The 27,068-nt window shown below is 43.0% G+C and overlaps 2 protein-coding genes across 7 annotated transcripts; one reads left to right on the forward strand and one right to left on the reverse strand.

Annotated features, from left to right (window-relative positions):
- Positions 1-788: 788 nt before the first annotated feature.
- slc37a4a (solute carrier family 37 member 4a) lies at positions 789-10,513 on the reverse strand. Of its 3 annotated transcripts, none has more exons than XM_062551877.1 (9): positions 10,075-10,513; positions 8,300-9,001; positions 7,752-7,984; positions 6,168-6,411; positions 4,803-4,961; positions 4,496-4,581; positions 4,001-4,114; positions 2,874-3,012; positions 789-2,615 (listed from the first exon to the last, which is right to left on the reverse strand). In XM_062551877.1, the coding sequence occupies exons 2-9, from the start codon at positions 8,445-8,447 to the stop codon at positions 2,449-2,451; spliced, it is 1,290 nt and encodes a 429-aa protein (XP_062407861.1). In that variant the 5' UTR covers positions 8,448-9,001; positions 10,075-10,513; the 3' UTR covers positions 789-2,448. The 3 variants fall into 3 exon arrangements, with proteins under 3 accessions (XP_062407861.1, XP_062407862.1, XP_062407863.1); XM_062551878.1 differs by lacking the exon at positions 10,075-10,513 and adding an exon at positions 9,563-9,679; XM_062551879.1 differs by lacking the exon at positions 10,075-10,513 and adding an exon at positions 9,173-9,287.
- On the forward strand, positions 8,629-25,247 carry yif1b (Yip1 interacting factor homolog B (S. cerevisiae)). 4 transcript variants are annotated; one of them, XM_062551884.1, is made up of 8 exons: positions 8,629-8,770; positions 12,249-12,472; positions 12,827-12,931; positions 15,309-15,387; positions 17,728-17,785; positions 19,876-20,031; positions 20,635-20,728; positions 23,874-25,247. In XM_062551884.1, the coding sequence occupies exons 2-8, from the start codon at positions 12,257-12,259 to the stop codon at positions 24,027-24,029; spliced, it is 864 nt and encodes a 287-aa protein (XP_062407868.1). In that variant the 5' UTR covers positions 8,629-8,770; positions 12,249-12,256; the 3' UTR covers positions 24,030-25,247. The 4 variants fall into 4 exon arrangements, with proteins under 4 accessions (XP_062407868.1, XP_062407867.1, XP_062407865.1 ...); XM_062551883.1 differs by lacking the exon at positions 8,629-8,770 and adding an exon at positions 8,923-9,045; XM_062551881.1 differs by lacking the exon at positions 8,629-8,770 and adding an exon at positions 10,543-10,882.
- Positions 25,248-27,068: the final 1,821 nt, after the last annotated feature.

Genomic DNA, 27,068 nt, shown 5'->3' on the forward strand with positions numbered 1-27,068 from the left:
TTTACAACATTTCTTCAGTTATGAGGTTATACATGGGGGCAGTTAATATGGTATTAATATAGTGTTTCTTTTAGCGTGCATAAAACACTGTCCTGCAGCTTATACACAATGCGGCTAATACAAAGAAAATTACTGCACACCTTTTCTATCATCAGACAGATCCTCAGAAGAGAATTGTCTGGGAGTGCTTTGTTCACTTCTGATTTCCAAGGGGTGTAAACAGCAATGAAATTAAATTGGTACATTGAACTCTTACCGAATCTTTTCAGAAGTACTGCAACGACATCTATTTTGTAAATGAAAACAAATGCAGTTATTTACTCAATTCCAAAGAAGTTACAAGTCTGTGTTTAATACGGACACCATCAGAAAAGTTACTGATTGTGTGAACATTGCTCTTGACGGTGCTGTCCTGTTTGTCATTGTATAAAGCCTGACCCATACTGGATTTGTGGTCGTGGTTAGTCCATGGGTTTTCTGAAGAATTGCCAGATGGACCTCCAGACAAAATTCAAATGCAATCACAGATTTGTCTGAGTTCACCCAGGCCACCCCTTTCAATCAAGTTCCATGAAACTCGGACCTGTGTGATCCTGCTAACAAATGATCTAAGTACAATTCAAGTTCAAGTCAAGGTTAAATGAAAATATAACATTGTTGGCAGAGGCAACACATCCTGTATCAACCCCAATTGGAGACATTTCATTAGGAATTAGGAGTTGATGTTATTGGCGTTGAATGAGTATACATAGTTATTGCCAAACAAAAACGACAGAGCACACACCATGTAGAATGTCATTACACCAAAGTTTAATAATGCTTCTATTAAGAATGCAGTTAAATTAATGGCAAGGACAAACACATTCACAACACAAAAGTTACAAAGTTGTCAGAGGTGAAACTGAGATGGGAATGTAACGGTAGTATTACATGCAGTGTCATTTCAGAAACTGTCTGACAAGTAACTCACAATGGTTTTGTTTCAGTATTGTTTACACTGAACTATATTTTCACAATCCAGTTCAGTAAATAACATTGCTTAAATGAATTTGGTCAATCATCAAATTCACACTACAAAATTGTCAGAATTTAGCCCTGAAAAGTGAATGCAGTTTTAGTACATCATGCTTGCCTTCATGTGCAATTGTGCAATTTAATAATACTTAATTATTCATTTTGTTGTCAAAACTAATATTCAACACTCAAATGTCATCTACATGGAATGAACAGTGGAGGTAGAACTAGGAGAAACGGAGATCAGACATCTTTCCCTGTATGAGTCCAACTACAACGCTGGTGAGACAGAGATGGTTTTAATACTCGATTGACTCTAAATTAATACCCCTCGTGTTACAAAGTGAGACATTAGTTTATATGGCAAGGCACATCAGTACCAAAGTTACTGCCTTTTGTTGACATTCCATAACTTGTGAAGTGAGACTATATGCAAATATCTAAATGACGTGCGATTCAAATATTTTGCAATACACTATTTTATACTGTAGTTGTAATAAATCACCATGGTAATACGACTGGCAATTCCTAAATAGTACTGTGGTGCTCCGTTCCGTTTTTGATGTTGTAATTATATTAAGTAGAGAAAATAGACAAAAATACTACTGTGTAAAAAAATAAGATGCGGATCTTAAAGTGTGATCTAAAGTGTGTCCCGAGTGTACAGAGTAACTCTTTTTTTTTAGAGCATAAAAAAAACAAAAACATTAACCTTTTCTCTTGAGATGATTGTCATCTGGGTCATTTCCTTTTGAGAACTGAGATTAGATCTGAGCAGAGATTTGAGATTTCACCCTTTTTATGATGATAAGATGTTCTGGTGTTTAGTTTTCCCCTAAGCAGCTATGGTGTTCAATCGCCTCACATGTTGAGATGGCACTGTGTGCTCTTAGAAATAATGGCTTAAAGGGAAAGCTGGTGAAGCTGGCAGACTGCACCGGACACCTAACTGAAGCCATCTGTTTGTGGAGCGTATGCTGCAACAATTAGCTTCCACTGTAAACAATGGAACTGGCTACACGTGTGTGAGCACTGCACACATTAGACTAGTCTTTTAAAATTATTCTAGAGCGCTTCAGTTGTGTACCCGGTATATCCTACCCTGGCTGTGAGACAATTCATTTTTCACATTCAGTGAATATATCTTCATGATCTACAAGCTGTACATTCTGTGAGATGTCCGAAGAAAAAAAGAGGTGTTTGTTTGTTTGAACAATCTTTCTCCAGTATTGCCGACTTCCCTTTAATAACTGCGCTGGTTCGACAGGTAAAGTCTTTAAAATGTGTATTTATGTAAAAGGAAATGTAAATCTATGAATTCTTTACCAGACCGGTGTAATACAAATGACGGAGATGGAGAACTGTGCACTGAGAATGGTCTCGCTACATAAGGAGAGGATGCCACATGTCCCATGATTCTTAGCGAGCAGCTGCCTAATCGGCCTTCTTGGGCAGGCGGCCCATCTTGGTCTGGATGTTGCGCAGCAGGAAGAAGCTGATCGTCGTGATGATGCAGGTTATCTCGGCAACCCAGAAGGCCATGTTCCAGCCGTGGTGCTTGGCGACGGTGCTGAAGGGCAGTCCAGACATGAAGCCGCCAACTGCCGAAACACAACCGCAACGCAATCACAACACGTCAGCTAATCTGCTGTTTACATTTGTTATTGTTATGATGATATTATAATATTGTTTGTGTAGCTAAGCTTTTATATTATCTTTCATGACTTTATGAGCCTTTATGAGCTTTTATATTGTATTTTATGACTAGTCTGTACAGATTAAATAGTCACAGTTTTTTTAACCTTATCGCTGACATGTGCGTAGCACTAAACTAAAGCATTAATTTCAAAAGGCCTTACCATTGGCCATGAGCGCAACGATGGCATGTGAAGTTCCACAGTAATTTGAAGGGGCACTCTCATTGGCTATCACACCGAACAATGCTATTGGTCCATATGAAGAGAAACCAAAAACAGCCCCAAGAGAGAGGATCCAGAGCTGTAGGAAATATAACAGAAAAAAAAGATGACCAAAGAGACAACACAGACGTACAACACTGCCAATGAGGGCACGCCGCAGTGGCCAGTGACCCACGCATCCTAGCGACCCATTACTTTCCGAAAATTACTAATCCCTATGACAATTTATTCCCTGCTCTGGACTATTTGAACTTTCTGATACTACAAATGAGCTTAGTGACGAAACGTGTCGGTCAGTTTGTTTGCCTTGCAACAACTAAAAATTCTAAAATGGAGTGCCTTAGTCTCTTCAAATGACCTACTGTACTGTAACTGAGCCTAGGCAGATGGATTGGGCCCTTGAGTCATGGATCTGTCCGAAAATTCTTCCTACTGTATACTGTATGTATCTCCAATTCAAGGGAGTTTTTCCTTGCCCCTGTTACTCATGGGCTCTCTTCAATGTTTAACACTCTGTAAAACGCCATGAGACATGTGTAACGTTTTGCCGCTCTATAAGTGAAATTAAATTGAAATTGAAATGAATAACTCGGAACCTTGGGATTTGCATTTAGTAACTCTAAGCCTGGAGGTTCTATCTCTCCAACAGAATTCCTTTTGCTATCAACACTGACTTGATCTGAAGGCTAACAGCCGGGGTCCACCGGAGGCGCAACTGAAAGGTCAGTTCGCGGGGCGTAAAAATAGCTTTAGAAGACTGGTCTAATTTGTTCAAATGGACGTGCCGCCATCACATTCGGTGTGGCCAGTCTCACTGTTTACAGTGGAAGCTAATTGTCGCAGCATGCCTTCAATGAACGGAAAGCTTCAGTTACATGTCTGGTATACCCTGCCTGTAACAACAGCTAATGCAGCTGCCTCTAGATCATGCTCAAATATGCAGATGCACAGGGGGACAGGGCTAAGGTCCAAAGGGCTGCCCGTGCCCCTGTCTTAAACACACTTAAATTATTTATATCCTAAAATGCCACTGGCAACTGGTTGCAAATGAACACTGTTGTTCTCACCTTTGAACTCTCTGGAGTGACTGTGACTCGGAAGAGGTACAAGGAGACGCACATCCCTGCCATCATGGACAGCAGGAGGGAGTGACGAGGGTTGCCTTTAATGCTGAGCCCATGCTATTCACAAACAACAAAACAAAACAAAACAAAAAAACATTAACAGTCGCACAGAAATGGTAACTCTTTGCTTCACTCTATCCATATAAATAATATACTTGAGATACAATTACCTCTAGGCATTAAGGCATTAAGATCAATTTCCAAAAGATGATTTTATATTCCTCTTTAGTCTTTATAGTCAACTTTAGCATGTGTTCCAATAATTTTGGATGTAACCTTAGCTTATGGTAGCTTGCTTTCGGACTGAACCTCCAAACTAATCTCTGCATCTTGCAGATCACTTCACTGGAGCAAACTGAACTGATCACTGGTAACTGATAAAATGTAAACAGAAAATCATAATGTGAAATGTAATCAGGTCAAGAGACTGCCACTCACTTTGGCCACTGCTCGGTCAGAGAGATAGCCAGCAGCAATGCTTCCCACCAGGCCTCCGATCTCCAGTGCACTCATGAAAGAACTCCCTGTAGCGTTTCACAATCAAAAGTTAGACAACTGAAACACACAACAAAACAAATATTCCAGTAATCATGGGCATGTGTAATCTTATTAGGCATGCTTTGGACCAAAATACAATACTTCTTTGTGGACGCTGAGAATCAGCAGTTGTGTGTTGCCCGTCATCAGCTGGCTGTGATTTAATCAAATGTGTAGTTCATTCATTTAGCTTTGAGGACTACATTACCCATGAGCACTGACTGCTCCTTGTCCTGGATCAGGAAGAGCTGCCCCCAATCAGTGCAGGCGGTCTTCACACCAAACACCACCAGGTAGCCCAGAGACAGCACCCAGAGATAAGGGGAGGTCAGGAACTCTTTCAGGGTGCTGTCGTCACTGGAGGAATCTGGACGTTACAGACAGACAGACAGACAGAGGCGTATCAGTGAACATGGACACACACAGTCAGAATGCAACCTGTTCACGTTTGTCCTGCGTGGGGCACATACTGGTCCAGAGTCCAGAAGGTCTTATTGGCTTTGACCTTGGACTTCAAAGCCCAGAGGGGTGTGTAAGACCACACACCCCTCACACACGTAAACACCTCTGTCTCTTTCTCTCTCTCTCACACACACACACACGCAAGGCCCCGCGACTTTACCCTGTGTCGGGGTCCAATAGTCCGCACACGCAGGAAACAATCACCAACCAAGTGACACAAACATGGGACAATTTCAAGGGGAAAAAAGTACAAAGTGTCAGACAAGAGTTCCAGACGCCAGACGCCAGGTCACAAATAGTCGCAATAGCACCAAACTCCATATTTTACTTACAAAGCTGCCTCTTGCTGTTTCTCATCAGAACAGGCCTATGTCCAGATAAACACTCCTATAACTAGAAATACACTCAGAAAGCGCAAACCTATGCCAAGCGTACACATAATCGCCTCCTGCATCCAGACGGTGATACGGATTACTCCCTAAACTGTTTCTTCCCTGGGCCATTTCCGACCTTCCCTGAAAATTTCATCGAAATCCATCAATAACTTTTTGAGTTATCTTACGAACAAGCAGACAGACAGACAGACAAACAAACCAACAAACAAACCCTGATGAAAACATAACCTCCTTGGCAGAGCTAACAATATCATATAACCACTCTATATAGCCACCATTCCACAAACCAATCCCAATATTTCGGCCATCAAGACAGCACATCTGATTTCCACACCACAGATAGATCCAAATGTGAAGCATCTCAATAAATTTCTTACAGCACAAGGGCTAACAAGGGTATGTGGTCAATCCTCGAGGTACTAGGAAAGACCTACTACAAAATGTACATTTTCATCTTGATTTCAACCTATATGTGCAACACAATGTACTGTGAGATGAAGAGCAATTCTTATCTTAATAACTTTGAGATGATAGTATCCCCTTTGTCATGCCTGAAGTCACCATTCTTCTTCACAGACTAGGTACGTAACTGATAAGAGGGTCATGGTTTATGGTGAGACCGCGGTTGACTGTGATCACATCAGTTCTGGAACCAAACTGCTCTCCGGGAGCATGATATTGAGGAACCGAGAACCGCAATTGCATCTCTGACTGACCTCCTTTGCCCTTCTTGGCCCCGACCTCGATGTTGGGCAGCCCGACGTCGCTGGGCTCGTTCTTGATGAACATCAGGCAGAAGACGGACACCACCACACAGGCCAGGCCCGAGATAGAGAGCGTGGTCCGCCAGCTGTAGCTCTCGGCCATCAGTGTGGCGATGATGGGCCCCAGCCCCCCCGCCAGGTTCATGCTGCAGGATAGGATGGCCCACCATGTACCAAACTGGGACGGCTCGAACCACTGTGTGGAGAGAGGAGACAGAGAGGGTTAAAGCGGAGCGAGAGGCGCAAACGTTCGATCATTTCCGCGTTCTGTCTTCACAAGGGGGAGGGGGGCTAAATCCCCCTTTAAGCAGACCTGCTAACATTCGAAATTAACTGCTTGCCGATCTGACAGAGATCGATATCCCACTATGACGTCTTTGCAACACGCCTCTTTAAGCAGACAGGAACTGTTCGAATTTTGCTTCCATAGAGATGCATTACGTTGCTCTATCTTGTCAATAATTAAGGATCTTTGGAGGAGAGGAGAGGAGAGGAGAGGGGAGGGAGGGAGAGCAAAGAGGAAAAGAAAGAGGAGAGGATGAGTGGAGAGCAGAGAGGAGAGGCAATGACATCACTGCCAGATTTGAGGGTCAATTGGTGCGTCCTTCAACAATAATTCATAAAAAATATGGTGTTACAAACTTTAAAATGGTTCAGCATATAAAAACATGAAACTGGCACTAGAAGCAAACCATGAACACTGTACTATTCTGCTTTCACCTTAGCCAACACGCCTCTCTGTCGCACCTTTGACAGCTTACTGATAACCAACAATGGAGAAACCAGTGTTAAAGTGGGCCAGTGCCTTTGGCACAAGCTGCTGAAAAAAATGGGTCAGACTCAAATCAAATACCACTCTGTCATGCCTCTCCAAACAACATTAAAACACATTCAACATGTGACTACCACTACCACTTACCACCTCATGTACAGTAAGCCACAATATTGTTACACACTGTGCTAGGGTGCAAAGTAAGAAGTTCCTTCTACATGCATTTTTGCACCTCATTTGAAAGTTAAACTTGTGAAAGAGAATCCCGCACACTGAATTCACCTGAGGAAGGTCTATGACCGAAACATTGTGAATTCTAAATAAATGTATGCATGCGTAATGGACAGTGTGCGGGATTCTCTTTCACAAGTTTAACTGGGTAACCTATTCCGACGCACCTGTCCCTACAAAATAGGTATTTAATAGCGTTTTGTAAACCTCATTTGAAAGTGAAACAGTAATAAGACTTAATGCAACACCATGGAAGAATTGATACTGTATCTATTTCCCTTGGCATCAATATTCAACACCATTTAGCACCAAGACGGCACCTAGTCCATCAAAAACTGACTAAGTGGGTCGATCCCTCCCCGATCAACAACATTAGTTCAATATGATGCGCTCTGGGCACACATTGGCAATGTCAGAGACTTCCGTATCATAAGCCTTGGTAGCAGTGAGTTTGGAGCTAAAATAATGTGAGTTTTAAGGTGAAATAACTGCATTGCATTGCATGTGCACTGCATTAAGACGTACTGCTATACCTTGCGGAGGACCTTCCCACATGGTGGCCAGCCCAGACCTTGTCCCAGGCCGTTGAGGAACCAGAGGCCGGAGAAAACGGCCACGGAGGACGACTGGGAGAAGATCACGTTGATGCCGCCCACCGAGAAGAGTCCGATGGAGAAGAGCACGCGGGCGCTGATCTGGTCCGAGAGGACGCCGCTGATGAACTTGCTGATGGCGTAGGCCAGCGATTGGCTGCTGGTGATGAAGCCTGCGGAATGATCAAACGCAACAGACCTGTCACATCACACTTTTCAGACTGCGACCTCGAACACCTAACAGTTCAATTCTGCGGCCTAAATCTAGTGAAGGTGAACATCAGCATGACATCAGCAATGACATGGCTGTTACATTTCTATTAATACTTTAATTGATTTTTAAAGACTTTGCTTAGTGGACTGAAAGAGACTGACTGACTGACTTTTGAAACCAACAAATCATAAATTGAAAAACGGCACATTATTTTCATAATAAGCAACTGCAATAAATGAAATCCAGATGAGTACCGCAAGAGACGTGTACTCACCCAAATCATCTTTGTCAAGGGTAATTTCTTGCATCAAGGATGGCATCACAAACGAAAAGGTCTTCCGATTGAAGTAGTACAAGGTGTAGCCCACAAACATGGCCATGAAAATGGAGGTCCGATAGTATCCATACCCAGACGCCGTCATGATTCCAACTCTCTTCAAAATACCTTTTCAAACTGAAGATGAATCCACCAGGAACAGAATCCAGCCTCAAGCTTCTGCTACCGCTGTGCTTTGCTGGTGAATAGGGAAGGAGGTGAACTTTGTGTCAGCAGCCACAGACGAGCGCTGAGAGGCTTATGTGTGGGGAAACCGCTGTAATCAATTGTGAGGTTAATGGTCAACTGAGTCCTGTGCCTTGGCTCTATTTGAAGGGGAGCAGGAGAGAGCCACAGGGCACCAACTGAGATAGGCCTGCTGACGGCTCAGAATTTCACAAGCCTCGTTTTCCCACACAAAATTAAAAAGTAAGTACTATTTTTGTGTCTCCCTTTTCACCCTTTTAACGGTATACTTATTATATATCCCTTCACTTTTTTCTTGATATTCGACACAATGACTGCCATATGTGTAGACAATGTAGGCGATGTTCTTTCCCTGTACAGTTAATCATTTATCATCTTGAGGTGGTTGTGGCCAAGACAGCCAAGTCATTGGCTAGTTGTGATCCGTGACACAGGAGAAGACAGCCAATAGCTCTGCAGGAGAGAGAAAGAGAGAGAGAGACAGAGAGATCAGTAAGGTAAACTGTAACTGTATCCAATCGCAGGTATGACTCTGTGTAACGCTTTCTCTTTGCAGAAGATGCCACATCTGGGTCCAAATGTGAGCATCTGTTAAATGAATAATCAAGTTAGACTAAGGCATACCTCAGCAGTACTCTTGAACCCAGAGACACGCCCCTCATTGTCCTTTCTTTCCCGGACATTCAAGGTGACATGCATGTTGTGAATGACTGCACTGCGACGTTTAAAAAACTGAACTAAACTAACGTCGCTGTCTCAATACAAATAAAAGAACTGCATGACATCGTAGCATGTTATCATAGCCTACTGTCATAACGTCATTCAGCTGGAAACACAATTGCTTACAGATTGTTACACTGACCCGTTCTTTTTTCAGTGGAGTGACAGTTCAGAGGAAATGATTATCACTATAACGCTGAGTGATGTTTTAGTGCAGAATATAGACTAAATAACTTGCATGCAACATTACTGCCACACTTTACTTGATCTGGTCCTGGTCTTCTTTACACTCACATGAGACTCTCACAGATGAACACTTCGAATCGTGACGTGGCAAAGTCGCAATCGCTGCGCCTAATCTCAATGGTACCTTAAGACACTGTTGTGCTGACATGATATGCTGAATGCCTAGGGCTACATGAACTGACACTTGTTTTCACCAATCCAGGAGAGAAGTTCATCATGGTGATTTACTAGACCACAGACCTACAGTAAGGAGTCGGCTCTGAGTGGTTGCCATCTAGCGGTAGGATTAGTATATTGCTTAGGGGGTTACCCTCTCTTTGCGCGTCTCTTAGGATCAGATGGATTATGTAACCAATATTCACTATTTAAACTGATTTTATTCATTAGGCCTATAACTCATGCGTTGGCAAGCACCTAAGACATGCAGTCACAAATGAATAAGATGTAGTGTGCTTTAAATTTGATGAGGTAGGCTAATAGCACTGTAGATCTAAGCAGTGAACGTGACAGTAAAATACAGGAGAGGTATCCCAACGCGCAATGATTTAGTTTTAACTTACCCTGGATTCCCTGACCGGATGAGCTGAGACGAAGAATGAGGTTTCATTATTTGCCTAACATTCCAGGAGAAAGGAGAATGCAGCGCGACGACTAAACGTAAACAATCGTCCTGTTTTAGACCCTTGATTCGTATCTCCTCTTCCCATTGGTGGAATCAAAGGATTAGTGTACCACAGAGTGGCACGGTGACATAGCATGGCATCCCATCTGCAAGCACATCATTCTGAGTTGGCACTACTTCGATCAGGATTAGCATTCATGCACAATGTCGGCATGATAACGGACACCACTACATTGACTGTTACACCACTACACTACACTACACGTGGATGCGAAATCTATGCAGTGTTCAGATTGAACGATTTCATGTCATTATGATGATTTTATATCATGCACAAGATGTGGAGAAGTCCCTGCTGTGCACAAATCTCTGCTCCGCCAGCCATCCAGCGCACATCATTCACGGAATTCCTGGTTGCCCCATCCACGTTTAATGATTGGCTACCACTGTTACGCAACAGCTTTTCAGCAAATCTGAGCTTTGCAGCTATCAGCGCTGTGTTATGCCATTGGTTAAAATGTGAACTGGCCGTCTGATTGGTGCTGTGTGTAAAACAGACGATAAGTGAGCTAATTTCGTTTTCAAGAAAGAGGGCAGTGTGGCTGGCTAGGATGAATGATCTTCCCTGGAGTAACTTAAATTGGTTGTTTTGAAGACTGGTTTAATTACACTGACGTGTAGCTTCAAGTGATATATCTTTGCCATGGCTTATCCAGCACAAAGTGGGTTCAGACAGCGTAAGTTACGTACGTCATCTTATTCTGAAATGTATGTTTTGGTAAGCTAACTTCTACTAGCCATCACTACCTAGCCACTGCTAACCACCTTTAGCCAAACAAGCTAACTTTAGCTACAATGAAGGGTCTCACAGTGGCTGTCTCACAATCGTACTCAATGTCCTATTTGTTTTTTAACTGGATCCGGTATGTCACAATATCATAATAACTTCAATTTCACCTTGCCTTGAAGTATAATGTAAGCGACTTAACGCCAATGTTAACGTTACAATAAATGCCGGTAGGAAGTCATCCCAGCATAGCAGACACATAGCGTAACGTTACACAGATTAATGTTGGCTAGATCACAATGTAGCCAAGACATGGTTAAAACTTAGTTACACGTCAGTTCTGAAAACTTCTAAGTGTCACTGCAGAAGATAGATTCAAATACGTTCGTGCCATCTATGATACTACAATCATAATTAAACGCGATAACTCTTTATTCATATCTATTAGCGGTTGGTCGCTAATGTGCTAACCCTATCGGTTTCCACGTAGGCGGTGGAGTCCGCTATATTTGGCCTAGGTGCAGTTCTGCAGACGTAAGGGGCAAATTAATAGCTCAGGCTCTCCGCAGTGTTGTTCCTTTCATTCATTTAAAAGGCTTTCTGTTAGGCAAGATGTTGACATTGTACTTGTTATGCTACTTTAGGTGTCTTTGCAACGCACATGTTTCTGAAAGATAACGTTTGTTAAAATTGGCTGTCCAAATTAGGGTAGTGCTGTCACTCCTCGAATGGCCATGTTTATTTTGACTACAGTGACTTTCGAAACTAAAAGTAACTCTAGGTTAATTCACCGTTGAGGTTGTTGGACATATCTGACACCAAGTTGGCCCAGTTCTCTTTTAGGATTTTCCCCCGTCTTGTCCTGTTCTCTACGTTAATCACCTACTAACCCACTAAATTTCACATTGTCTTCTGTCACGTTTTGTTTACGCCAACACTGTTCTATACAGGAAACCATGTTGCTGTGTTTGGTGTTCTTATTTCTGCCTCAGTGTATTTACTACTGTAGGACAGGCTCATGAGATCCTCATGACCAAAAATGTTTTTGTTGTTTCCAGGTCACAGGAAGCAGTAGTGGCATGTGATGTTGTTTCAGTTTGAGGTCACTTGCTGATAAAGCGAGTTAGATTTCGCTGCTAGATAGGCCAATGACACGCACACACAGTTATGGATTATGGATTCTTTCTTTCTTTCTTTCTTTCTTTCGTTCTTTCATCCATCCATCCATCCATCCATCCACCCAGTCTCACTTACTCATCCTTTCATGCCCTCATTTGAAAATCCATCCATCCACTCACTCATTTATTTATTTACTTGTGTTTCAGAGCCCAAAATGAGGATGAGGACCACTTCGACAGATGGCGCAGAACCCAGCCCACTATTCGAGGACACCAGCGCCGGACCAGGGGTAGCCGGCTACAGCAGAGCCCAGGACAAGGGACCAGCAGCCTACCCAGCCCAGACACTGCTCTCTGACCCCATGTCCAACCTAGCCATGGCCTACGGGAGCAGCCTAGCCAGCCAGGGCAAAGAAATGGTGGACAAAAACGTGAGTGCATTTGCATGCAGTCAAGATAGCCTCGTCTAAGGCATTTGCATTTATTCATGGAGCAGAGGCCATCGCATGTGAATGTGCGGTTTGTAGTTCCTAGGATCTATAGTGATTGTTTGAAGTCCGTCAGTTGCTGTATAAGTTGCAGGAGCTCACATACGCTTGATGTGTTTTGTCTGTAAGTAAGTAATGTATTAAAGTCTTTATGGAGTATGCAGCTGTTGAGTGGTCTTCGTTGGTGCAGTTTCATGTCTCACCTGTTGCCAGTGGGTTGAATTGGTGTTAATTTGTTCTCTTGTGGAAGTCATTCCAGCGCTGACTGTCCTCTCCTCTTATCCTCTCTTCTCTCAGCTTGACAGATTCATCCCCATATCCAAACTGAAGTACTATTTTGCAGTGGACACTATCTACGTTGGGAAGAAACTCGGGTTGCTGGTGTTCCCATACATGCACGAGGTACATGAAGGGCCACTCTCCTGGCTATGATATGGATTGTAATGCACGCATATGACTAGTGACAGTGTAGCCAAACACACGTGCACTGGTTTAATCCAAAAGTGAAAGATCAATATCACCGCACACTGATCATTATTTATGTCAGGTTTTTAATTATTATTTTATTTGGAGCGGACAACAGGTTTTGTTAAGCGCTTCATCAGGTTTACTCTGCATGTACTGGTTCATACATATGTCATGTGCAATCACATGGGCTTCCCCTTTTCTGCTTCTCTGCCTCCCTGTCTCACTGTTGCTATTCATTCTGTCACTGTCGTGGCTTCGGTTTCCACTTCCCAGCTTGGTTGCCCTTTAGGGTTGACTTGTCAGACTGAACTTTGACTTATTCACTTTAGGCCTTTAGGCCTTTGGGTTCTGTAAAGCCACCCACAGCCGTGTGTATTATAATCAAGCTATATATAGACCTGTGTAGAAATAACACTGCTTTGCACTGAAGTAATGTCGGGCACTGAAGCCATGCCAGCGAATAGTGGAGTAGACTAACTGTTTAAGTTTTTCCCTTCTATTGTCCTGTACTTAGTTACTCTAGTTTATTTACGTTAATCTTTTTTTGTCAGATTGAGTCTTTGTCACCTGCACAGATGAGAATTCCTACAGTTATTTAAAGACCACAGACTCGATTTACAACACATTCAGGGTTTCCACAGGGTCATAGCAGGTCTTACATTTGATAATATGTATCCCTCATTTCACTTGGAGTTCTGCCTGAGGAATCTGAGTGTTATCATAGCGTTCCACTTCCACAGATCCATTTGGCAGTGCAGCAAACAGACTTGTCGCCAGACTTTGACAGAAACCTGTTCGAACTCCAAACTCCCAAACTTTAGTTGGTTTAGTGTTGCACTAGAGTGGGATGAAGGTGCAGGCGATCACTTGGTTTACTCAACGCCATCACTGCCCAGTCCGAGTCCAGTCTCCTCCAGTTCCACACACGGTGGGTTCGGATGCACCTTGAAAGCGGAGTTGGTGGAAAGTTGGTGTTGCCTACCGTGACCAAACACCTCGCGTACAACTGGGAACGAAGATATAGTCTAACTTTTCTAAACAGTGTTCTGAGTCTCATTGAACTAACATACAGTAAAAAAGACAAGTTTTACATTTAAGTTGACTTTTTGTGGAGCATTAAGGCCACTAAAGTACGATTTATTTTAATTTCAAAGCATTGGTTCTGAAGATTTCAACCGGAAATCCTCTCTTAGTAGATTGAATGGGTCTTAACCAGACTATATCTATTCATAGGCCTGTACTAAGGTAGTGATTGGATGGTGTGTTCAGTATAAAGTATTGAGCGTTTACACATGTGAGAATGGAGAAATTTTCTAGAATGCACCAGTAGGTGTCACCAGAGAGCCCATATATGAGATCCCATATAACTTTTGTCTAGAGCTGGGCCACGTGTGATATCTCTCTTAAGCTAGCTTGATTTCAGGCAGATCACTGTAGCCATTTGTGTTTCCTCCATTTTCAGTTTCAGTTATATATATTTTTAAACACCATTGACAAGTTCCACTGCCTCACACTGGCCTCTAGTATTGCACAGCCCAAGAGCATAACCAAGAGCATAACCGGCACTACCAGAAACCAGAGCCTGAACTGAGGCCACACTGCTCTCTAGGATCTTTCTCTTTAACAGTGAGGAACCTTTTGGTTGTAGGCACCATGTGCTTCACTCTTCATAGTGTTGCACTTTCACAAATGCACTCACATGTTGATACCGCTGAGGTCAGACTGACATTTCTGTTGTCACACAACAGGGCTAAAACAAAGGGACTGCGGAGGAGTTTCTTTCCTCAACCCCCCCCCCCCGAATACATACAAAACACTTCAAATAGATCACATGGACTTGCCACACTGTTTAATTACTTTTTTTTTTTTACCCCTTTCCCCTCTCAATCTATTTATCAAATTCTTCTATTTCTTTCTTCTTAATACTTATACGTAATTAGTGATACCTCTGCAAATGAAAGTTGATCAGCTAAATGTTATTCCATTACATGTCTTCCAAAATATCTCTATGGATGTGACAAATAATATCCTTATTGTATCTTTGTATGAAAATTCATATGCAAGTCATATACAACTCCAAATAGTCAGTTATCAATAATCCACAATGTACACCCAATAGTCCGTATTCTAGTTCAGTCTTGGCAGACGTTGTCTCTGATGTGGCATTTGTCATTGTCAGACCTGGAGAGTCGAAGCTACTGTGACCTACTTTAACACATTGTCTTCTCGGATTTGTCGTCAGTAGCACTTCCAGTTCTGCATTCTTCGTTATTAAGTGCATTCCCATGTGTCCCCGTGTGCCTGCATTTAGAACTGGGAAGTGAGCTACCAGCAGGACACCCCAGTGGCGCCACGCTTCGACATCAACGCCCCTGACCTGTACATTCCAGGTAACGTTCTACTGAGAATCTAAACATCTCTACGGAGATTGATCTGGCCCGGGTTTCCCAGATTCATTAAGAACTTCTTAGGAGTGTTCTTAGAACGTTCTTAGAGCGCTCCTAAGAAGTTCTTAGCACTTAAGAGCTTCAGAACGAATCTGGGAAACCAGGCCCTGGTTCTTTATTGTGACTGAAAGCTCGCATGCTGGATGCTGAATAGTGTCCATGCCATTGCCGTGGCCGTGCCCTTTCCTCTGTAAATTGATGGAGTGTATCTATGAATGCCCAGCGTATGAAAAATGTAACACAATGGTGCTGATGTAATGCCAAAAAACACAAAAACAAGCACGTATTCATGTAGTTGATGTTGAGATACCAAGTGTGCTTTTTTTTTTTAGATTCTGATGTTTGCAAAAGTACCATTGCAGCACGCCTAAACACAAAGATTAAGGGAAAGAATAAATACGTTTGTTGCTTGAAGTAACTCATAAACCCATCTAGCTGTTAAATTCTCCTTCACATATGAAATGTTTTGACCGTGTAGGGAAGTGTATCCCTCCATAGCATAGTGACTGAAATAGTGCAATAGCTCATGGTACAGTCATGGGTTAAGTGTGTTGATATAATCAAATTAGCAGCTAAATTGAAACTTTGAGGGCTTTGAAGTTTGCTTTTCTTTGATTGCATGCTGCAAATAACACTGTTGATGAGCTGTATGTCTTGAACATCCGTTGAACAGTTTCCTGGTAGATGCATCTTGTCAGGGCTTTGACATGCACTCTAGACAGTCTACACAAACAAGGGATGTACTCCAAACAATTTAATGTTTCATAACCACTTGCAGATGATAAATGGCTACATGTGGCAAGGGCTTCTTCTAATTGGAGATATAATGTGGAGAATGAGGGGGGAGAAGTCTGTTTGGATTATCTATGGGAGTGGATTAACTATGGGTGTGGACAGAATAAGGCGTTATCTTGGGCTGTGAAAAAAATTTTTTTTTGCCATTCTCTGACACTAGACCGAACAACTGACAGATTAATCAAGAAAATGATTGACAAAGACATGTACTTCAAGTGTTCTCGATAGGCAGCACAATGTTCTGTACAAGACGATGTAACATGCCCATGTTCCCTAGGCGATGAAGAGTCTCTTTGGGCTTAAAAGCTCTCTGGCACTGTACCAGAACTTGGGCATGGGCTGGGGCAATTACGTTTTGAAAATGGATCATTACATCATTCTTTAAATTCCTGACAACTTCAGGAACTGACATTGGTCGGGTTTTCCAGATTCGAAGTGCTAAGAACATCTTAGGAGCGTTCTTAGAACGTTCTTAAAGCACTCCTAAGAAGTCCTTAGCACTTAAGAGCTTCTTAACAAATCTGGGAAACCCGGCCATTTTCCTTTAGTTAAACCCTGTTGTTTTAAACCTAGGGTGCCTCTCATATAGGGATTTATCGATCCTTCCCCCGGTCATAGCCTCTCCTGCTAATGAATCTGTGAAGGGAACGACGAAGGAACAAACGGAGGATGGAGGAACGAAGCCCGATGAACTCGGTCTATGGTCTTGCCCCTTCTGGTTGCAATTACATGAATGAGATGTCCTCGTGACGTTGACTGTGAGCGATTTCCGGTGAACGAGGATCGAGGAAGGAAGGAAGGACCAATAAATCCCTATGCGAAAGGCACCCCAAGTGAATTGCTTATGCTGTGTTCATGACTTGATGGAAATTCGGGAATCCCAACCTCTGAAAAGTGAGCAGAATGCAAGGTCGGGTTGGATTTTATGCTCGGATATTCGTGATATTTTCAGACTTGACGTCACGATCATGCTCTCCGATCACAGAAGCCTCTGCTGCGACAACACACCAAGAGGAGAACACTCCCATAGATTATCTAGCAAGATTTTTTATCACTAAATTAAGACTGTAAAATAGGAACGTTTATTTAGGCATCACTTGCATACATATCTTTTCTCTGTAAGGACAACACAAAAATGCAGACATGTTTTTACAGGAATCCATATTCGTTTGCTGAGCTGACATCATGAACAAATTCTTTTTTTGCGGTCTGAATTTTGCAAGTTGGATCTTCTGAATTTTCGGTGGTCATGAACGCAGCATTAATCTGTAAATGGCCGGGTTTCCCAAAATTGTTAAGAAGCTCTTAGTCTTAAGTGCTAAGAACTTCTTAGGAGCGTTGTAAGAATGTTCTAAGAACGCTCCTAAGAAGTTCTTAGGACTTAAGAGCTTCTTAACGATTTTGGGAAACCCGGCATATGTGTGTCTGCTGCTCCGACACTCTGTTCGCCTCTGCTAACGCGCCGATGTGCTTCTGTGTCTCTAACAGTCATGGGCTTCATCACGTACGTGTTGGTTGCAGGCTTAGCGCTGGGAACGCAGAACAGGTAAACGGCAAAACATTCTCTCTTCTACATAGGGGAAAACTATGCTTACTAACCTCTCAGCGGATTGCACAGCAGTATACACACATGTATGAATGTGTGTGTAGTAGGCCTAATCCATGTGTGTATGTATGTACAGAGCTATAAATCAGATGACCTGATGGGTTCGATGTTGTTTCAGATCCTGTCTATCTCATTTCAGAGGCTTCATAGTCACCGCCATTGATCACTGTCTTGATTGCTGCTTTTAAATAAGCACCTGCAGCGCTTTTGTAGAGTAAGCCTTTGCTGAGATCTTTTCAGCTATACTTTTCTGCACTCGATGCTCGGGTTCAATTTCAATGATGCCTCTTGGGTTTAGGATGGAGCATTCTGTTGGAGCACACCATCACTCACCTGCCTCCCTTAAATTAAATTAAATTAAAGTAAATTAAATTAAATTAAATAACTCACACTGCTTGGAGGTGTATTGTGCACCCTGTAAGGGAAATCCTTAAACTCGTAAATATCTCATCACATAAGTGATTAGTGAATGTATGGATAGATAAAGGGGGGGGGGGGTCGACCACATACCAGTTAAGGACTTTGTAATTGCATCTCAAGGCCATGTTCAGACTTGGCTTCTTTTTCTGACAAGATTAGTTGTGCAGACCGCTTTTTCAGTTACAATATATACCGTAATTTCGCGACTATTAGCTGCGGCTTATACATTGATTTTGCAAAATTTCTTCAGCTATGAGGTTAATACAGGGGGCCAGTTAATATGGCGTTAATATGGTTTTCTTTCTTTTAACTTGCATAAAACACTGTCCTGCGGCTTATACACAATGCGGCTTATATGCGGGAAATTACTGTATATATATATATATATATATATATATATGCTGTCATGTTTGTTCCAGAAAGCAGCTGCAAGCAGTTATCTGCTTGTGATAGGTCAGCTGTCTAAAAACAGCGTGATGTAGGCCATTAAGTTAAACATTTCTCAACTTTAAAAAACAGCTCTGAGCTGCAGAAAGACTGCGAAAAAGACGCCTAGTTAGAACGAACCCTAAGGTGTTGCATGCTATCTAAACTTATGCATAACTAGTTCATCAGCACTCTTGCAGATGAAAGCTTGCACTTGCACTCACTCACTCACACTTGCACTCTACTGAGAAGCTTCCTTGATGTCATGTGATGTCGGGGCCTGTACCCACAGATAGTTTCTTGCCTGGTCACAAAGATGTTCAAAATAAATGGGCTGCTATGAAGCCGATGAAGCTAAATTTACTTGCTAACTGATTTTTCTATGATGACATTCATAGAAAAACCCAGAACAGAACTATCTTCGTACATGTCTGAAAGGATCTGTACTACAGTGTGACATGGATTGAGCATTTAACATCTTAAACATGGCCTGGATTGGATATTGGCCCCTGTCTCAAAGGTCTCTTTTCATACTTCTCCTCTAGTAGTGGGTTTCCGTCCTGTACTTCTGCCATTTAGGCCTGATCGTCTCAGTCAAATGTGGCTGAAGCTCGACTGTTTGTGGGGGGGGGGGGGGGGGGGGGGGGGTTGTTTGCTAGGGGTATGAAGTGTTTGGCGAGTTGACACTTTCATACTCTGGCGACCGCTCATAAATATAGCCTATGCGTAACCCTTGGTGGGTACTTCCTGTGGTGAGCGCTGTTCATTATCCATTGGGTGGGGTTTATAGCTGTACATGAAACGAAGAGGCTCTTACTGACTTGTTTTAAATCGATGTTTTTTTAAATAAACATTTCTTTGTGCTTTCCCTTCATTGAAATGGCCGGCATTTGTCAAAAAACCCTGCCTATCGTGTGTGTGTGTGTGTGTGTGTGTGTGTGTGTGTGTGTGTGTGTGTGTGTGTGTGTGTGTGTGTGTGTGTGTGTGTGTGTGTGTGTGTGTGTGTGTGTGTGTGTGTGTGTGTGTGTGTGTGTGTGTGTGTGTGTGTGTGTGTGTGTGTGTGTGTGTGTGTGTGTGTGTGTGTGTGTGTGTGTGTGTGTGTGTGTGTGTCATTTTTAAGTCATAATGTGCATAACATGCAGCATTTCTGCGATGACCCTAAACTATGTGGTGGTGTATTGCAGGTTCACCCCTGAGATCCTGGGGATGCAGGCCAGCTCTGCGTTGGTGTGGCTCATCATTGAGGTCCTAGCTACGCTGCTCAGCCTCTACCTGGTCACCGTCAACACAGACCTCACCACCATTGACCTGGTGGCCTTCTCTGGATACAAATATGTTGGGTAAGACGCAAGTCTTCAGGAATAAGGGCCTGCCCCACCTATACCTAGAGTGTAGCATTGTAGTTTTTTGTAGTCTATTTATTTCTTTTATTGTACAGACAGCAGAGAGGGTTAAAGTGGAAGGTCTTTGCTGACAGTACTCTGTGACCTACGCTACTCACAAAAAGTTAGGGATAGCTGGCTTTCAGGTGAACTGTAACTGTACTTACACACCGCCGGCGACTTGAGCTTCCACTTCCGCAATCTTTGGAAGCTCAAGCTCAAGCGGCGGTGTGAACGTACAGTAACATTTCAGTCCACAAAGCACTGACACAATGAGCTGTAGAGAAGGTCACATCAAGTTCACCTACAAAGGTCGTAGTGGATTTTAGATTCATCCTGAAATTTCACCTGAAAGCCAAATGTATCCCTGACTTTTCATGAGCAGTGTGTGTGAAATTACTGGAGTTCCATTAATGTGGTACTGCACTTTGACACTTATTTCCATCCTCTCCTGGTTCCCCTCTTCTTTACCTCTGCCTCTCTTCCTCTCTTCTCCCTTCTCCCCACCTCCTTTCCCTCCCTCCCTCCTCCTCCTCCTCCTCCTCCTCCCCCTCCTCTCAGTATGATAGTAGGGGTCGTGGCAGGACTCCTCTTTGGGCGAACGGGATACTACCTCACACTCCTATGGTGCTGTGTCTCCATCTTTGTGTTCATGGTGAGTAAATGCCAGTGTAATACGCTCATGTGGCCAGGTGTCAACTGCAGGTGTGTCCCCTTTCGGTTAAGGGAGACCTAACTAAAGAAACGGGGCTGGAGCTAACAAACAAACGAGAGTAGGGCTAGCGCTAACATCGGGCCAGGCAAATGTATTTATGTAGCACATTTCATACACAGAGGCAATTCCCTTTACTTTATGTAAATATGCAAAACGAATAGATAAAAACAGACAAAAGTCAGTAGAGGGAGGGAAGTAAAGATAATAAAAATGGTCAAAATGGGCATTGTCACACAAAGCTTTCACCTGCCATAAAAGGAAAGTAATAATGTGACTAAGGAGGACTGGGTATGTGAGCTAATAGGCTTTGTGGACATGGGGTTGGATGTAAGGATAAAGATGGTGTATGCCTACTCTCTGCTATGCAGGGTTGGCATCTTCACATTAGTGTACTTGTATGGCACAAACATTAAGCTATCTCCAGTTCAAGCTCAATCTTTAAGATTGAACATTAGTCTGGGGACTAATTGCTCTGTATTTTATACTGCACAAGAGACGTGATCAGCGGGCCTAGTTCAAATGATTCTGTACGCATTTGGATAGTCCTTCAACCTATCAGATCAACGATCTGGGTGCTTCAGGTAGATAAGCCAGTTTGTGATTGGTCCCTGCAGATTTGTAACGGAAGTAGGATAGGAACATGTGGAGGTTTCCAGCCTGAGCTGCAGGGTGAAATCAAATCGCTGGCAGTTCGGGCTGGGTTTGCCCAATCTAACAAACCTGCAGAGAGATACCAGGAGTCCAGCTTAATACTCCACTAAATCACCCCATGGACATTAATGCTAATGGAAATTAATTCAAAAACAAGGATGGATTTTAGGTAATGAATTGAGGGAGTTGAGGTCTTCCCTAGCTGCTTTGATTCCTAATGTAATTGGTTGACTGTGAAGCCTATAAAACAAACTCCACAGGCCTGATCTCTCAAATTAAATTTGTCACATAGTTGAAATTTCTGTCTTGGTAGATTAAACAGCAAATGGCAAATTGAAGAATGAGGTTCTTATCTGCGCAGTAATCGGTCACATACACTTGGGCTCTGGTAAATTGAAATGAACTGCCTCTTTAATTTTTTTTGCTTTTCTTTAAAAAAAAACGTGGGCTAATTGTTATTCAGTCTGTGTAAGTTGTGTTGCAGGGGGTGAGGCGGTGGTTGCATTGCAGCCAAGAAACTGTCAGACGTCAGAAAAGTTGAGTGGTTTCCGGCCGCCGTTGTGTTCTTGAGCAAGGCGCCTTAACCCCCATGTTGCTCTAGAAGAAACTGGCCCTAATGCCGCTGTGTTCTTGAGCAAGGCGCCTTAACCCCTGAGTTGCTCTGGAGGAAACTGGCCCTTGTAAGTAATTGACATTGTGAGTCGTTTTAGATAAAAGTGTCAGTCAAGTGAACAAGTAACGAAGTGGAAGATCTGCAGCCCTCATCCTATACCCATTATGTTATCGCAATCAGCAAAGTGCCTTAGGTAGGGTTCTACGTTAACCTTTTTTTTTGTTCTTTCTCTCTCACTGTACACACTGGTGCTACAGAGGTTGGTAGATTTGTAGCACAAGCCGCAGGATCTGTAGCACTCGTGTTCATCTCTAAAAACGATCACAAGTAGGGCAGGTCATCACAGTTCAAAGTTGTGGTTGGACGAGGTAGGGCTACTGCAACTGGAGTGATAAAAGGCCATGTTACAAATATCAGATTTTTTGTATTTTTCCATAAGAGTTCTAAATGTTCATTGCAAGTCGGTTCATTTGTTTTGGGGTATATGCTAAAGCCATGTAAAGGTGATTTTATTCATGGTCATATTTCTAAATAGGCTAACTGGCCTGTCAAAAAGTGTACATCCATAATTGAATTCGTCATTTGACTCTCCCATACACCGCTATTAGGTAGTCTGCTGAAGATAGCTGAAGGTCTGTGGCAGCACTTGTGATGCTCTGTGAAGCTAGTGTTCATTTGGAGTGTTTTGTCATTTCTGAATGCGCAGAGAGTATCAACCGATATCAAAGTGCGTTCAGCTGTTGAAAATACCGCATCTTGTTAACTTCCTGGCTTGCTCGATTTGGGAGGAAATGGGTATTGTTTAAAAGGTATTGTTCGAGTTGGAGGTGAATTTGTGAATTCTACACACAAGTGTAGCTTTTTAATAATTCAATTTCAATTCAATTTTATTTATAGAGCGCCAAAACATTACACATGTCTCATGGCGCTTTACAGAGTGTTAAACCATCACCAACCACCATAGCCAGCGATGCTGTCTTGCCACGCATGCATCTTAATGCCAAATGCAAAGCTGTATCGCACCGGTGCTATGCTGGGAAATGCATTGGACAGCCTTTTCTCTGTAGCACATGCGTCTTATATGTGGCACCATACAGCCCTGACAGCTGCAGCGATTTTAGGGCAGTCGTAAAGGAAGCTGCAATCGTGCACCGACAAGCTATTTTGAGAGGTTGTGTGTGTTGTGCCTCGAGTTGAAAACACACACACGCCTACGCAAGCTGCTACTCCCTTGTTAACTGACATACTTCAGCGGTGCCATATCTGCCGTCATGCAGCCTCTCTAAGACATGGTGACAAACTTCACTCTGTGTAACCGTTAGCCACATAGAAGAGAGGCTTGACCTCGGGCCATCGCATGGCAACCTTTCACCATCTGCGCATGTTTGCATGGAAGGGCAAGCAGAGAGGCTCTGTCTGCAAAGGGCTTTGGAGAAAAGTGCTGTACAAATGCTATCCATTTGCCTTTAGCCAATGAAATGACATAATGTGACAAATCAAATTGGCTGATTTTGGGGTATTTTGTTTGACATTTTTTCACACTTTAATTGTTAAACACGCAGCGCTTTTTCCCCAGGTTGTTCTACTTCGGTAGCTTTGTTTTGCTGGCGTGCTTTCCTTCCACAGTCCCCAATCTGCAGGAAGCATATTGTGCTTATCACAGCGCCTGGTCTCTCTGCTGTCCATGCAAATCTTTTCACGTTTTTGGAACTGAGTCGAATGTTAACTTGGGACTGGGGAATGATCGGAGTCAGCTACCCTTGACCCAGCCTTCCCGCGATAACAGTGCTGTGTGTCCTCTTCCGCTCTTCCCCCCCCCAGATCCGCACCCTGCGCCTCAAGATCCTGTCGGAGGCGGCGGCCGAGGGCGTGTTGGTCCGAGGGGCCAAGAACCAGCTCCGCATGTACCTCACCATGTCTATAGCGGCCGCCCAGCCCATCTTCATGTACTGGCTGACCTTTCATCTGGTCAGGTAAACAAAGGCAGAGGTGAACAGAGCCGACAGCGCTACCAATCCCACAGGACGCAGCCCAACATCCGGTGTCCACCGGGGTTCCATCCAGTCACCGCGGTAACGTAAACAGCAGAAGCAGCCTGCAGCATTCATGACAGGAAAACGTCAAAAACAAAGGATTTTTCTACACACGTTCGGCCATCACACAGACAGGTTTTTCTTTTTCTTTTTTTTGCACGAGGAGAGTGAAATAAATGGGACTGGCCATGCCGTCACAGTTTCACAGCACAAGGGGTTTTTTTGTCGACTTTATTTTTTTGGATGCTTGTCTTGTTTTTGTTCTTTTTCTATGTAAATGTATTGAGCAATCATTGACTTTTCACGTTTTTGTATAATATAAAATGACATGAACGTGTGCAAATCCCAGTGATGTGGCCAAAGTCCCTAAAACGCTAATCACTCAAGAGAGGCTATTGTGGAGCTACGGATGGACCTGTGCACTGGCCTTTGCATGGAGAGAGAGACACCGTCCACTTTTTTTTTTTCTTCTTTTTTTGCTCTAACACAAAGTCCTGTCTGCGTGGCTGCCTCTGTGGCAAGATGAGCCGATGGTGAGACTGGCTCATCTCTATGATGTGTAGGCGTATTGCCTGTGTGTGTGTGTGTGTGTGTGTCTGTCTGTCTGTCCCATTTTTAAGTCATAATGTGCATAATATGCAGCATTTCTGTGATAACCCTAAAATATGTGGAAAACCAGGGCTGTTGGCCAGGCCCAACCATACCTGGTATGTTTTTTTAATGTCTTGTTATCAAATTGATATTAAATGTGTGCAATGCCAGTGCTGGAATGTCAAGTCACAGATAAACGTTGTTCTTTAATTTCTTTTTTTTTTTGCATTTCATCCTTATTTTCTACATCTCGCATCCTCAGGAAGGCTCTGCCTTAGAAAAGAGGGACATACGTTCATGTTTGAAATAAATAGAAAAACTGGATTTTTTTTTTGATTGACATAAAATCATGAATTTCTCCAGATCTTTTGGGACCCACCACTCCATCACATTTTCTGTGTTATTTATCTCATATCAAGTCAAGTCTGTTGTTAGCGCTTAGCCTGGTAACAGAACACACACGACTGTATAACATGAGTTTAAACTGCTTCTGTTCTCCATACCTCGTGTTTAAAACAGCGAAGCCAAATGTCGGCTTTAAAAGATGCCCAATAAAGCCAGGTGTGTTGCACTTGTGTATTGTCTGCCATTTTAATGCTAAACATTTATTTATCTATTTATTTATTTACTTTTTAAATAAAGTGAGTAGAAATTAGTGTCATATTTATCTAAAGCATTAGTATGTAGGTCACAGACCTCAATTTGCCTCCAAATGGACGCAACACCTTTTTGCCTAGAACAAACAGACCATTTTACATGCAAATTGCAGAGAATGTGAACTTTTGCCAAAGCCTAAAAATATGATTATTCCCATGTATTGACCCTGATGATGAGGCACGGTTTGATAGTTTTTGAGATATGAAAACAGGCTGCAAGTTTGCATGCTAGTTCATGATATATCAAGCATTTAGAGGTCTTTTCTTTCTTGATCTACTCCTGTATTGTCGCAAATACATCCCTACAAACTTGTTGGAAACTGAAAGTTAAAAGACATGGGAGGGAACTTTTCACCTTGGACCAGTGATCGCACAATCCTGACTGAAAATGCTTCCGTGTAGGATGCTCTCGTGGCCCTTTGACCTCCCTCCACTCTCCTCGTTCTCACCTCCTGTGGTTGCAATTAGATAAATGAGACATCCTCGATGAGGGCGAGCTTTGGATAATTTCCAGGGCACGAGTTGGAGGGCCGAGGAGAGAAACCTGCAAACTAGAACTTGGGACGCACCCTATTGCTCCACGGATTCCATGGGCTCTTCTAAACCCTCTCTTCTCGGTCCTCGGTCTTCCGGCTCGTTCACACTGATCTATAAAGAATGATGGGGTGGCAACAATGGGATAGTCTATCCAGTGTTCCTTATTATAGATCAGTGGGAATGAGCCGGAGGACCGAGGAGAGAGGGTTGAGAAGAGCCCCTTATGGAGCCCTGGCCATGATGCCAGGCAGACTGATATATGGTCCTTCATTTTGCCATGATATCAGTAGCTGGGTTTCCAGAAGCCTGACCCAACTGCCTACTAGTAGCTCTGCTCATTTTCCTTTCTCTGAGATAATAGATAATAGCGCCTTTCAATCAGAGAGGGTTAAAGCGGAGCGATAGGCGCAAACGTTCGAACATTTCCACGCTCTGTTTTCGCAAAAAAGGGAGAATCCCCCTTTAAGCAGACCAAGAAAGTGACATTACATTCAAACTGAACTGCTTGCCAATCTGATAGAGATCGACCCTAACCCTAACCCACTATGACAACTTGCGACACGCCTCTTTAAGCAGACAGGAGCTGTTCGAATTTTGCTTCTATAGAGATGCATTATGTTGCTCTATCTTGTCAGTAATGAAGGATCTTTGTTTCAATGCGTTTACATTTCACCAGCGATGAGAGGGGATGATGTTAGTTTTGAAATCCAAAGAGGCTGTAGTAAGCAGTAGTAGCAATACCAGCAAAAAGTTACAGTCAGAAGAATGTGTAAATGACTGCTGTTGCGGTTTATTATCAGTGTGTAAAGGTTAGGCAAAGTAGGAAGCATTAGAAATCCCTGATCAATGTGAGGCTGGTCCAATGGTTTCAAGTCTACACGAATTACACAGCTTGATTCTGTACCCATGTCCCATGTGCAAACTGCTTCTGTAGCAATGAGTATGTCTTCAGGGACTGATAGATAGGAAGTAATCTGTGCCTGAAATGATGAAATACTGTATATTGACAGACAATGTAGAGAATAGCCTTTCTTGACATCATACATGGCCAAGCTCAAGCCTGAATTCAGGCACCATGCCTGAACTGTTTCAGGCCTGTGTCATAGTATAGCAGTCATTCAATGAGGAAAGAGTGGTTTCTCCTCTCGTCACCAGCTGTATTAGCACAGAGCCTAGGCCCTTCTCTTGCCCTTCTCTTC

This window comes from Sardina pilchardus, chromosome 13, assembly GCF_963854185.1.
Source record: "Sardina pilchardus chromosome 13, fSarPil1.1, whole genome shotgun sequence".
Taxonomy (NCBI): domain Eukaryota; kingdom Metazoa; phylum Chordata; class Actinopteri; order Clupeiformes; family Clupeidae; genus Sardina; species Sardina pilchardus.